Here is a 13481-nt window from a genome sequence, read left to right as displayed (position 1 = left end):
AGAGGGGGAATAGAGAGGAGCAGTGGAGAGGGAGAGAGGGGGAATAGAGAGGAGCAGTGGAGAGGGGAGAGAGGGGGGGGAATAGAGAGGGGGAAGGAGCAGTGGAGAGGGAGAGAGGGGGAATAGAGAGGAGCAGTGGAGATGGAGAGAGGGGGAATAGAGAGGAGCAGTGGAGAGGGAGAGAGGGGGAATAGAGAGGAGCATGGAGAGAGGGGGAATAGAGAGGAGCAGTGGAGAGAGGGGGACAGAGAGGAGCAGAATAGAGAGGAGCAGTGGAGAGGAGAGAGGGGGAATAGGGGAGCATAGAATAGAGGAGCAGTGGAGAGAGGAGCAGTGGAGAGGGAGAGAGGGGGGGAATAGAGAGGAGCAGTGGAGAGTGGGAGAGAGAGGGGGAATAGAGAGGGCAGTGGAGGGGGAATAGAGAGGAGCAGTGAGAGAGGGGGAATAGAGAGGAGCAGTGGAGAGGGAGAGAGGGGGAATAGAGAGGAGCAGTGGAGAGGGAGAGAGGGGGAATAGAGAGGAGCAGGGAGAGAGAGGGGGAATAGAGAGGAGCATGGAGAGAGGAGGAGGGGGTAGAGAGGAGCAGTGGAGAGGGAGAGGGGGAATAGAGAGGAGCAGTGGAGAGTGGAGAGGGGGAATAGAGAGGAGCAGTGGAGAGGGGAGGGGGAATAGAGAGGAGCAGTGGAGAGGGAGAGAGGGGGAATAGAGAGGAGCAGTGGAGAGGGAGAGAGGGGGAATAGAGAGGAGCAGTGGAGAGGGAGAGAGGGGGAATAGAGAGGAGCAGTGGAGAGGGAGAGAGGGGGAATAGAGAGGAGCAGTGGAGAGGGAGAGGGGGAATAGAGAGGAGCAGTGGAGATGGAGAGAGGGGGAATAGAGAGGAGCAGTGGAGAGGGAGAGAGGGGGAATAGAGAGGAGCAGTGGAGATGGAGAGAGGGGGAATAGAGAGGAGCAGTGGAAGGGAGGAGCAGGGGGAATAGAGAGGAGCAGTGGAGAGGGAGAGAGGGGGAATGGAGCAGTGGAGAGGGAGAGGGGGAATAGAGAGGAGCAGTGGAGAGGGAGAGAGGGGGAATAGAGAGGAGCAGTGGAGATGGAGAGAGGGGGAATAGAGAGGAGCAGTGGAGAGGGAGAGAGGGGGAATAGAGAGGAGCAGTGGAGAGGGAGAGAGGAGGAATAGAGAGGAGCAGTGGAGAGAGGGGGAATAGAGAGGAGCAGTGGAGATGGGAGAGAGGGGAATAGAGATGAGCAGTGGTGAGGGAGAGAGGAGGAGGAGCAATGGAGATGGAGAGAGGGGGAATAGAGAGGTGGAGAGGGGGAATAGGCCTATGTAGAGGACATGCACAATTCGAATACATTCATAGAGAGGGGGGAGAGACAGGGGAGGGGAGGGGAATAGAGAGGAGAGTGGAGAGGAGAGAGGGGAATAGAAGAGCAGTGGAGAGAGGAGAGTGGAGTAATAGTGTGGAGAGAGAATAGGGGGAATAGAGAGGGCAGTGGAGAGGGAGAGAGGGGGAATAGAGAGGAGCAGTGGAGAGGGGGAATAGAGAGGAGCAGGGAATAGGAGCAGTGGAGAGGGAGAGGGGGAGAGGAGCAGTGGAGAGGGGGAATAGAGAGGAGCAGGGAAGGGAGAGAGGGGGAATAGAGAGGAGCAGTGGAGAGTGAGAGGGGGAATAGAGAGGAGCAGTGGAGAGGGGAGAGGGGGAATAGAGAGGAGCAGTGGAGATGGAGAGAGGGGGAATAGAGAGGAGCAGTGGAGAGGGAGAGAGGGGAATAGAGAGGAGCAGTGGAGGAGAGGGGGAATAGAGAGGAGCAGTGGAGAGGGGAGAGGGGGAATAGAGAGGAGGGGAAGGGAGAGAGGGGGAATAGGAGCAGTGGAGAGGGAGAGAGGGGGAATAGAGAGGAGCAGTGGAGAGTGAGAGGGGGAATAGAGAGGAGCAGTGGAGAGGGAGAGAGGGGGAATAGAGAGGAGCAGTGGAGAGGGTGAGAGGGGGAATAGAGAGGAATGGAGAGGGAGAGAGGGGGAATAGAGAGGAGCAGTGGAGAGGGAGAGGGGGAATAGAGAGGAGCAGTGGAGAGGGTGAGAGGGGGAATAGAGAGGAGCAGTGGAGAGGGTGAGAGGGGGAATAGAGAGGAGCAGGGGGTGGAGCAGTGGAGATGGAGAGAGGGGGAATAGAGAGGAGCATTGGAGAGGGAGAGAGGGGGAATAGAGAGGAGCATGGAGAGGGGGAATAGAGAGGAGCAGTGGAGAGGGGAGGGGGAATAGAGAGGGGCAGTGGAGAGGAGAGAGGGGGAATAGAGGAGCAGTGGAGAGGGTGAGAGGGGAATAGAGAGGAGCAGTGGAGAGGGAGAGAGGGGGAATAGAGAGGAGCAGTGGAGATGGAGAGAGGGGGAATAGAGAGGAGCAGTGGAGAGGGAGAGAGGGGGAATAGAGAGGAGCAGTGGAGAGGGAGAGAGGGGGAATAGAGAGGAGAGGGGGAATAGAGAGAGTGGAGAGGGAGAGAGGGGGAATAGAGAGGAGCAGTGGAGAGGGGGAATAGAGAGGAGCAGGGAGAACAGAGAGGAGCAGTGGAGGAGCAGTGGAGAGGGGGAATAGAGAGGGGTGGAGAGGGAGAGAGGGGGAATAGAGAGGAGCAGTGGAGAGAGAGAGGGGGAATAGAGAGGAGCATTGGAGAGGGTGAGAGGGGGAATAGAGAGGAGCAGTGGAGAGGGAGAGAGGGGGAATAGAGAGGAGCAGTGGAGATGGAGAGAGGAATAGAGAGGAATAGAGAGGAGCAGTGGGAGAGAGAGAGGGGGAGAGAGGAGGGGAGATAGGGGGAATAGAGAGGAGCAGTGGAGATGGAGAGAGGGGGAATAGAGAGGAGCATTGGAGGAGCAGTGGAGAGGGAGAGAGGGGGAATAGAGAGGAGCAGTGGAGAGGGAGAGAGGGGGAATAGAGAGGAGCAGTGGAGAGGGAGAGAGGGGGAATAGAGAGGAGCAGTGGAGAGTGGAGAGAGGAGGGGGAATAGAGAGGAGCAGTGGAGAGGGAGAGAGGGGGAATAGAGAGGAGCAGTGGAGAGGGAGAGAGGGGAAGAGAGGAGCAGTGGAGAGGGAGAGAGGGGAATAGAGAGGAGCAGTGGAGATGGAGAGAGGGGGAATAGAGAGGAGCAGTGGAGAGGGGGAGAGAGCAGGGGAATAGAGAGGAGCAGAGAGGAGCAGTGGAGAGGGAGAGAGGGGGAATAGAGAGGAGCAGTGGAGAGGGTGGAGAGAGGGAGAGATAGAGGGGAATAGGGAACAGAGAGGAGCAGGAGCAGTGGAGAGGGGAACAGAGAGGAGCAGTGGAGGAGGGGGAATAGAGAGGAGCAGTGGAGAGGGAGAGAGGGGGAATAGAGAGGAGCAGTGGGAGAGATAGAGAGGAGCAGTGGGAGAGAGGGGGAATAGAGAGGAGCAGTGGAGATGGAGAGAGGGGGAATAGAGAGGAGCAGAGGGAGAGAGGGGGAATAGAGAGGAGCATGGAGAGAGAGAGGGGGAATAGAGAGGAGCAGTGGAGAGGGAGAGAGGGGGAATAGAGAGGAGCAGTGGAGAGCAGTGGAGAGGGAGAGAGGGGGAATAGAGAGGAGCAGTGGAGAGGGAGAGAGGGGGAATAGAGAGGAGCAGGGGAGATGGAGGAGGGGGAATAGAGAGGAGCAGTGGAGGAAGAGAGGAGAGAGGAGCAGTGGAGATGGGGGAGGGGGAATAGAGAGGAGCAGTGGAGAGGGAGAGAGGGGGAATAGAGAGGAGCAGTGGAGAGGGAGAGAGGGGGAATAGAGAGGAGCAGTGGAGATGGAGAGAGGGGGAATAGAGAGGAGCAGGGGGAATGGAGATGGAGAGAGAGGGGGAATAGAGAGGAGCAGTGGAGAGGGGGAATAGAGAGGAGAGTGGAGAGGGAGAGGGGGAATAGAGAGGAGCAGTGGAGAGGAGAGAGAGGGGGAATAGAGAGGAGCAGTGGAGAGGGAGTGGAGAGGGGGAATAGAGAGGAGCAGTGGAGAGGGAGAGAGGGGGAATAGAGAGGAGCAGTGGAGATGGAGAGAGGGGGAATAGAGAGGAGCAGTGGAGAGGGAGAGAGGGGGAATAGAGAGGAGCAGTGGAGAGGGAGAGAGGGGGAATAGAGAGGAGCAGTGGAGATAGAGAGGAGCAGTGGAGAGGGAGAGAGGGGGAATAGAGAGGAGCAGTGGAGATGGAGAGAGAGGGGGAATAGAGATGAGCAGTGGAGAGGGAGAGAGAGACGGAAGAGAGAGGAGCAATGGAGATGGAGAGAGGGGGAATAGAGAGGAGAGGGGAATAGGGGATTGATTACACATATGGGGCACATTAATTAACTAATTCGTGTGAACAGTTCTCTTAATAGGCCTATGTAGACTTATACATGCACAATTCGAATACATTCATACGGATTGCATTTTGGGCATATTAAGTCGTAATGGTGTGGCCTAATGGTGTCGCCTAACTGAGGTGGAAGACGTGATGTGACAGGCTATAGATGACCTAATTGATCTCTTATTCATTCCGAGTTCTGAAAACGTCGTTGAAATTAAAGCATGTATTGGATGTCACAATGAATAACATGTAGCTTTCCGTTCCCTTCAGCAGCATGAGTTGAGCTCTCTCATGACGCGCGGTTTATCTCATTTTACTGTCTTGTTTGTTGATGTTCGTTTAGCTATCTATTCAATGAAAATAATAAACCATACAAATAACGTCACAATAGAGAACACGCACAACAAATGTGACCGCTCCACACCATCTCGTTGGTGTTCAGACGTACCTTGCTGCCATTGCAATCAATCCAAACCAAGACGTGAAAATCCTCCTCCATTCAGAAGTCTTCAACTTTCTCCCTGTATCTCTCCGCTTTTCGTTAGGACCTTTATCTCTGTGTGCAACGGCGGCAGTAAACAGGCGGCTCGTGACGCGTATTTAGCAGCATAATGTTCTGCATGGCTGGAGAGGGGAGGATGAACATTACGGGATTTGTTTTACATTTTATCAGTCTGAGCGAACATGAGATTGTCATTCCCTGGATAGCTCGTGTTTCAATTGGACCCAAACTCTCCATCGAATTCCTTCAATTTCTGTCTCTTCGCTATTCACAATCAAAAGTACAAATATTAGGCCTATATATAAAATAACGTAAATAGGCCTATACTACATTGAAATAATTAGGTTATTATTGTTCTACTGTTATGATGAATTGTTTGTGTCGCTTTTATTGCCACATTAATAATGTACTATAACTTTACAGTATTTACACTGTACCAACACACATACGTTCAAGTATTTGCTGCCTGAAATATTTTTTTGCAGAAAATTCTTACATCAAATTAGGCTTATTATTAATAAAATATCCACAATATGGAGAGATATGGAGAGACAGAGAGAGAGAGAGAGAGAGAGAGAGAGAGAGAGAGAGAGAGAGAGAGAGAGAGAGAGAGAGAGAGAGAGAGCGGCTGGTGTGGCTGTCTGTGTGTGCTGTTGTACTGTATGCATTAGGAAGCGGGGTGACGGTGGTAGAGGGAAGACCGGCTGGACAGATTTGCGTTCACGCCTGATCGGCTTCTGGAGAGCGGGGCCGTGTGGGCAGGGGACGGGAGCACCTGGTCTAGCCACAGCATCCCGTCTCGTTTTATTGACAGCCTGATAAGCGGGGCCAAGCCGTGCGGTTTCCAGCACGGATGTCAAGAACCCTGATGCGTTGCACGGTTTCACGACCTCTTAATGGTGGATACTCCAAATAAAGGCCCAAACACAGGTAGTTCTGACCGCCCCGTACCTGCGCCGCCCGGACTCTTCCTGAGAGACGCGTGGCGCTGCTGTTGTCCATTTACTCTCCGACCTCCTGTTCAAATTGACACAAACGACAGAGGTTGTGACATGTGTCTGCAGGCTTTTAGCCTGCCTTTCTGAAGGGGGAAACTGGGGGCATATTACGGGTTATGGACCAATAATACATCAACTCCGCGTCACTGCCAGTGAAGATTGTAAACGTATCAACTTGTGCACATAAAGAAGAAGAAAACAGGTTTTAGGATCACTTTATAAAACGACTAATGTAAAGGGGAAAGTGATCATTTTCAGGTTGCTATATATACATTGCTCTTCACAAACAATTCTAAAATGTTATTTTATAGCCTCTTCTCCGAACGTCAAGACATGACAGAGGTGATACCTTCACTCAGCCCTGAACTTGTAGAACAATAAGTAGGTTACTGTGTTGATAAAATAAAATATGAATTTTACACATTAACCATGTTAGTGAAATATCAATACTTTCAATATCTATTTAAAAAGTGTAAATATTTCCACATCGACGGGACATGATTTTCCAACACATAATCATGTTGTTTAATGCATATATGACCCTCCGATGCTTCCTCCGCCCTCAATTCAACATGCTTCAACCCCTAGATCACCAACAATACTTCAGCTCTATGCGGACTTGTTTTTATTTACTTGTAGGTCTGCAAGTCAGCTTTTATCAAGTACTGCTCCATGAAAGCTGCGACCCCTTAGGCTATTCAGGCCTACGGGATTCCATTTGCCATTAATGACTTCATGTGTCCATTAGTAAATGGTGCACTAGTAAATATAAAAGTCCTACTTCTATTTTGCACATATGTTCCCATTTTAACCTATCAAATAATTTTCTGAAACTTTATACATAGCCCAATGTTCAAATTCCATCCAATATAACATCTAATCAAGTTGCAAATAGATTTAAAATGTTTAAAAATCTAGCCTTTCTTTCAGTCAAAGTGAAAGACAATAAAGATGGTGGGTTGATCGAATTGTGGCGGGTGCATGTGCTCCGTATAGAACTACCCCCATCCCATGCCTCCGAAGGTGACGTCGGACCGTCGCTCTAGCCAATCACTGCCAAGTTGAGGCTGATGCTAAGGGAAAGTTGGTGGTAAGCGAGGCAGTCTTTTTTCACTCTCATTGACATTTCAACTCCGCGGCGGATCCGAATGTAATCTGGACACATAACTTTATCTTGATTTGTTCCAGTGACAATTTGGAGGGTGAAGGAGCGAGTGCTGGTATCAGCAGGATATCGGTCAGAGGTCTGCGCCCTCTACAACCTACATCAGGTGAGTCTCAACGCATCAGGTGATTTATACATCTCACATTTCAATCGGATTCCTTATCACCCTACTGCATGTTTTGAGTGCTTTGCACATCGGAGTTCTTTCTTCGCTTCGGATTGTCAAAATATATAGAAGGATTTCGTTGTCCATGCTGTGTATTCTATCTATACTGTGCGCACCCGGGATGGTAACATCAGTGGTCTGTATTTTGTTGTTGCCAAAGCTTACAAACTTTAGAATGCATCTGTTTATGAAGGAGTTTGATGGATCCGTGTGGCTATACAGAAGGCTGAGGTTAAATCTAGATAGTTTAACGTGGCTAATCTCAGTGTTACTGAAGGTAGTGTAAACACTGTTGTGCATGGTCTTTTGATGGGTCATGCGACTGTGCTTTTGCTAGTATCGTAGCGCAGGAGTTGATGACTCGGGTAGCGTGTAATTAGCGATCTTCACTGAGGTAGAAAGTAAGACGCGCTTACACAAGTCTTGTTATAAGCTTTAACGCGCACGGAGCTGGACATCGATATTGACATTTTATATTACTTACATTGCGATTGACGCTTTGTAATTCCAACAGTTTAGTATGAGAGATATAAACCATCCAAATGGTAATTGTGCATATTTCTTAAATGAACAAATATCCTAACAAACCTACACACATTTTAGCCTGATTATCACGAGACTACGTTATATAATTATCATGAGTCTACGTTATCACGAGTCTACGTTATAGTCTACGTTATATGCTTACTTTTAGCTCAAGTAAGTTATTTGAAAGTTACACAATTTAAATATAAACTTTTAAAGAATAATTAAGGCAAATAAAATGATAATGTAGCTTTAAAATTGTTCACCGTTGTTTGAAAATTAGGTAGCCGAAGCTTTAGATCGTTAACTGAAATAGGGGTTTCAATATATCACACATGTTCTCGTCTTCAGCCGAAGTTATAGGCTTTGCTCCTGTGCATTTTATAACATGCAATTACAGTGTGTTCCACAGTCCATTTCGTTCGAGCTGGTCGTTAATAAGTGGAGTAGTACCGAGCCCTGGGCACCAAGGTCAACCTGTCGTGTTAGTTGTTATTGGTGACCGCGTTTCTCCAGCTGCCAGACCGGGGAGGAGCGCTGTGACACCATCACCTCCGAGCAGACCGTCTTCTGCCAGGAGAGGGCTTCACCGTCCATCCACACACCAGCCTTCTAGCGTCCTCGCGCCACGTTCCCTGCCAGACGTCAACCAAGGAGCTAATTTAGACAACTGAGATTACGAATTCACCTTGTAGGACTTTTCACTTTCAATGCCTCACTCGGTGAAAGATTGTTATCAAAGTTGAAGTGATGAGTTCAAGTCTATAGCTAACTTTACGCAGAGAAAGCCATTGTAATGTTGAGTACACTTTCAGCATCTTAGGCCTACGGCTGGTATTTTCACTAACACAATAATTCCCAAGTCGCTAAAAGAAATTAGCATATTATATTAATAGAGCAAAATCAATTTTGAATCAAAGTATATTGGTCCAATACGCAGACGTTATCGCGGGTCCAGCGAAATGCTTATAAAATGCTTTTTACGCACACATATATAGGCATACTGTATGTCGTGTTGACATAATTTCCCTCCGCTCGTAAGATAATTGTTTTGGGATGAGAGCAAACCATTATTCAACAACAAACTTTAGGTTGATCCTAAAATGTATTGTACGTATTTGTTTGCAGAATTCAGCTGGTTAGTGTGACGTGCGAAGAGGTAGAGTTATGCCCTGACAGTAAAAGACAGCTGCATTCCCGACGGCACGAGCTCCACCGCAGAATATGTCACAAAAAAAGTACATTTCTGAATATCTTTGAGCCATTCAGAAACCCGAATTAGCCTGGAGTTAATAAAATGGTTGTTGGTTTAAAACAGAATGGTGTGTAGGCCAAATACATTTGTTTACTTGCAAAATATCTTTTATAAGGAATTATACGTTTTAAAATATTATTTGGTGGAGTGTCTTCGAAGACATTTCGTTTTGTCGTATTTTCTATAAAATAACACAAATAATAATAATTATTATTGTAACAACACCACATTATTATAGATAGGCTAAATATGTTATAACAATATATAGCTTAGTCTAAATAATGTTATCTCCAATAATATCGGAGTAATTCAGTGCAAATGTTAATGCCAATGTATGCTATATTTGAATGTCATTAGGCAGTAACTATAAAATAATTAATATATTCATTAATATCCCTATTATTATATTTTTATAATCAAATGTATTTTAAACACCAAGGATAGTTATTAACTTTCGATTAAATATTAAACAATTGGCAAATGCATTCATTTTCCATTTATTTTACGCTCATGCAATTTTGTCTGCTTGGCCCAGACTTTGTACTGTAATAGGCCTACAGAAGGAAGGGTCAGTGTCCTGAAGTCTCATGGAAGACTCGTCCGCCTGCCTGCTCTACAATTAGAGAATTATTGAGATGATAAAGCTCTCTGTCGGTCCCAATGGCTCAACGGTCCCCATGTCCCTCAAATCTGGAATCTGGATAAATCAATGGAGGCCAGCGCGCCCCTCTCCGCTTTGTTGATGTTTTCTAATAGACCTCCTTCTCTCGCTCGCTCTCTCTCGCATGACGTCAGCCGTGTTCACCCCTCCTCCCTCCTATGATTTTTTTTCTCCAAAGTTTTTAGAGGGGCCTCAAAGACCACTTTGCCTCAGGGGAAAATAGCGACAAGATTAGGATTTCTTTTCAGGTCCTTTGGCATTGCTGCTAATCCGAATTGGGCTAATTGCTAGTCTGTATACAGTTACTCGTTTTACTACATTTTCACACTTACCCTGAAGAAGCTTCCCCTTAAACAGATAAATATATATATTTGCACTTCAACGAGCATGATCGTTCAAAAGGAATTATTATTTATTGCTATATTTGATCCGGAACTTTAAGTGAGTCAAGAAAAACTAAACGTTTCGTGAGTAGAAGAATGGAGACAACGCATATAGCACTCGGAGCGGATTTACTTTCCCAAATAAATCAATAATCTATTGGACGTATAGGCTATTGTCTGCAGAGAAAACAACTCGACACACTCATCAGGGATTCTGTCTTTCACTGAAGCGGGTTAGTAGTGAATTTTCGTCAGCTGCAGACTGCTTACAAGGGGATGGCTATTAAATTAGAATTACAATGTGGTGTGGTTACATATAAATGTCACTACTAGCAGTGTCCTTCGTAGAGGCCTATATTTTGCCTGTAAATTAGCATCAATTTGATGTTATTCACTTTTTAAACTTAGATTAGCCTAAGCATATTTAAATGCATATACCAACATAATTCATAGTCGGTTAAAACATTATTTTATTTATGATTCGTTGAAAAACAAACATTAGGCTACACTTTCAACAACACGAATCACGATTGTGTGTGCAGGATTTTGCAAAGGTGCATTCATTAAATCAAAATGAATATTGTAATTAAATAGGCTTAACAATGTTGTCATGCATTTGGGTTATAAGTGTTTGCCCTGGCACAAAGTGTGCGCCTGCTGTAAGTACAACATTTCCATTCTATTCTGAAAGTATCAGGTGCAAAGTTTGGCGAATGTGGTGAATGTGGAGAATCTGACCAATATAGTTGATTTGTTTTGCATTGTGCACTGTTCCCACACCGTAAGTTCTTGCAACAACGATTTATGTAAACATGTGTGCTGGCATGTCATGCACGTGGCTGTAGTATAAAACTGTTCTGCTCACCTTACTGGCTGCACAAGCACTTTTAGGTTTATCATAAACTGCCAATTCCTCTATTATTAGAATAAAGTTTCCCTGAACAAGATACTCATTAGACCATCAGGACTAATCTCCATGTACAAACACACAAACACAAGGACCCCAAAACAAAGTCAAACACTAGAAACGAAAAAAATCATCTAGTCGAACAGGCCACCAGCTTCAGTGACTAAACACAGTGGAGGAGAAATGGGACAAAATGGTGGGTTAGTTTACAGCTTGTTTGGGGAGAAAGTTCTGGCCGAAGTGTTGTTCTTGTTCCTCACCGCAGGACTCTGGGTGACAGTTTGTGCTGGTCCTCGCGGCTCATTATCTCGCGCGCCCACTGAGGGCCCCATTCAGCCCCCCCCCCCTTCAGGCAGCGTCGTTTGTCTCCTCATTGAACCCGTAGTTAGGAATGTGATGGTTGTCAGGGAGCCCTCTTTCACCTCCGAGGTAGTTTATTGATGAGCTCTGACTTTTTCACGTCAAAGGAAGTCAAGTGTAGGCCTCCCTCCATTACTTCATTTCATGCTCTGCACTCTCCAAATAAGAGCCCCATCCCATCCCCCTCTCCTCCTCCGTCTCTCCATCTCCCCCTTTTTTGTACCCCAATTTTGCTTTGGGTTGGCTCCACACATCCAAACAGCTCGCATCCCCTCCTCCACCGGCCCTGGTCCTTTGGAATAAGCGACGGGGACTCCCAGCACTGAGACTGGTGTTTCGCAAGCTACGAGTGTAAGCTTCAATACGGGCTCGGAGGGGGTTGCTTTCGGATGCGCTGAGGTGTGTCGTAATGGCCGATAATTAAACCGGCGCAGTTAGGGAGCGTGTGGTCATTGCTGACCAGTCATTTGCTTCACTTTATTTACGCGTGTTATTTGCCGTCAGGTCATAGAAGTGACGTCGCCTTGTCTTGCAAATGCGTCCATAACAAGCAGCAGAGCTTGCCTAAAAGCAGGGGCCCTTTACGCATGGCGGGGAACCGTGTGTGTGTCTGTGTGTTTACAATGTCCATGACAGGCTGAGCAGTCAGTGAAGGTGATACAAAACAGTCAACAAAGGCCACGTGGTGGAAGTTTGCGTTTGTTTTCAGCGAGTAGGTGACATTAGTGGTAATTTACAAGTGTACTTAATACACAAAGTAAACAGTTTCCCCTTTAAAAGCCACAGCTGTCAATGGGGAGCCCTCCTCAGCTCATTTGTCATTAGTAGTGGCCCTGATCACCAAGGGCCAACTCACTATGCACTCCAGGGAGACACTTCACAACCATTGCAAACAGCCATACAGAGCTGTTGACAGAAACTCAGAAACTATTTGTTTTCATGCAGACTCAAAGTAAATATGAAGTTTGTTCCAAAATTGCATTGGAACAATTAATACGTAAAATAATAGAGGCTGCACGATAGCAATACGCCTAAAACAGAAGAAAACAAATTTCCCACAGAAATAGCATAGCCTACGCTCGACAACGCAAGAACGATTTGAAATCAGCTCGGTGGAAAGAAGGATCCATTCATGGAGCTGACTGCTTCAAAATGCGTCCACATCCTCCGTTTTCCCAGCGTCGTGCCCTCGGGTTTAGCTGTAAAACATGCCTGAGATTCCCACCACCACGGAACCAACTCGGCCTCTGCTGAGGCCCACCAGGCCTTTGCTTTCTATCCAATGGGGATCTCCGAGGCAATCCAGTTTCTTTGCATAGTAGGGCAGGCAATATTCAGATAGCGAGGGAAAGAAAGAGAGCGAGAGAAAGAGAGAGAAAGAGGGGTATTTGCATGTGTCTGCTGATTAGTGGGTTGGGGAGACGGGTCTCTCTTCTCTCTCGCTCGGCCTCATTTCCCGCTTTGGTGGTGGGAGAAGTGTTTCCGTAGGGACCGATGATGACAGAGGTCGAGGCAACGCACAGAGCACAGCAGACCAGAAACACATACAGTAATACACTTGTACCATCACCAATCAGCATAGGTGTGTTCTCTCTTAGCCTCCAACCCCCTCTTCTTCTCCCATTCTTTCCCTCCCTCCCCTTCTCCCTCTCTCCTTCTCTGCCCCACTCTCTCATTCGCTATCTCGCTCACTCACACGAGCGCACATTCTCGCTCACTCCGCGGTCCTGACATCTGAGTTCACTGTCAATCTCTGTCTCTTTCGCAGGGATATCCCTTCCGTCTCCGCTGAAGATCACTGGAAAACTATTGTTTCCTCTTACTGAAAAACCACCACAATAAGACTGCCCTGCATTTGTTCTCTTTCTGTGGCACGGAGAACTATTTGACAAGGACTTTTGACAGCGGCGCAGGATGCCTCAAAAAGGTGAGAGTGGATATCTTCCCAGTTAAAAATTGTCTGTGCATTTCAACCCAGTCTGCAACCCTGCAAACATATATAACTTAAAATATGATAGATTAAATGGAGAACAATCAATAATTAAAAACGAATATATTATTATATTGCGCAATATGCATCTCCCAGGCTGCAGACTAGTATCGCTACTAGGTTGGAGTTTGTGTAGCAAGTGTAAGCCCTACTGGGCTGTTTATATTCCACTCCTACTCTGGAGTTGTAGAGCGCGATTTGAAACGGCATTCGGGCTGGCTTTTCTGTTTATTTGATGTG

At 47.1% G+C, this 13481-nt stretch overlaps 1 protein-coding gene across 12 annotated transcripts in view; it reads left to right on the top strand.

The window, feature by feature from the left end:
- Nucleotides 1-6943: 6943 nt before the first annotated feature.
- Nucleotides 6944-13481, top strand: part of LOC124018095 (paired box protein Pax-6) — a 28026-nt gene continuing 21488 nt past the window's right edge. For 8 of the 12 annotated variants that reach the window (XM_046333359.1, XM_046333358.1, XM_046333360.1 and 5 more), the window contains exons 1-2: nucleotides 6944-7100; nucleotides 13020-13178. In XM_046333359.1, the coding sequence (XP_046189315.1) occupies nucleotides 13166-13178 (13 nt within the window). In that variant the 5' untranslated portion in view covers nucleotides 6944-7100; nucleotides 13020-13165. Of the gene's footprint in view, nucleotides 7101-10074; nucleotides 10218-12713; nucleotides 12834-13019; nucleotides 13179-13481 lie in introns of those variants that run through there. The other 4 variants (XM_046333364.1, XM_046333362.1, XM_046333356.1 and 1 more) reach the window with 3 other exon arrangements.

The sequence above is a fragment of the Oncorhynchus gorbuscha genome, unplaced genomic scaffold (assembly GCF_021184085.1).
Source record: "Oncorhynchus gorbuscha isolate QuinsamMale2020 ecotype Even-year unplaced genomic scaffold, OgorEven_v1.0 Un_scaffold_390, whole genome shotgun sequence".
In the NCBI taxonomy this organism is placed as follows: domain Eukaryota; kingdom Metazoa; phylum Chordata; class Actinopteri; order Salmoniformes; family Salmonidae; genus Oncorhynchus; species Oncorhynchus gorbuscha.
Note: the sequence above shows the minus strand (reverse complement) of the source record. Positions and strands in the feature narration are given on the sequence as shown.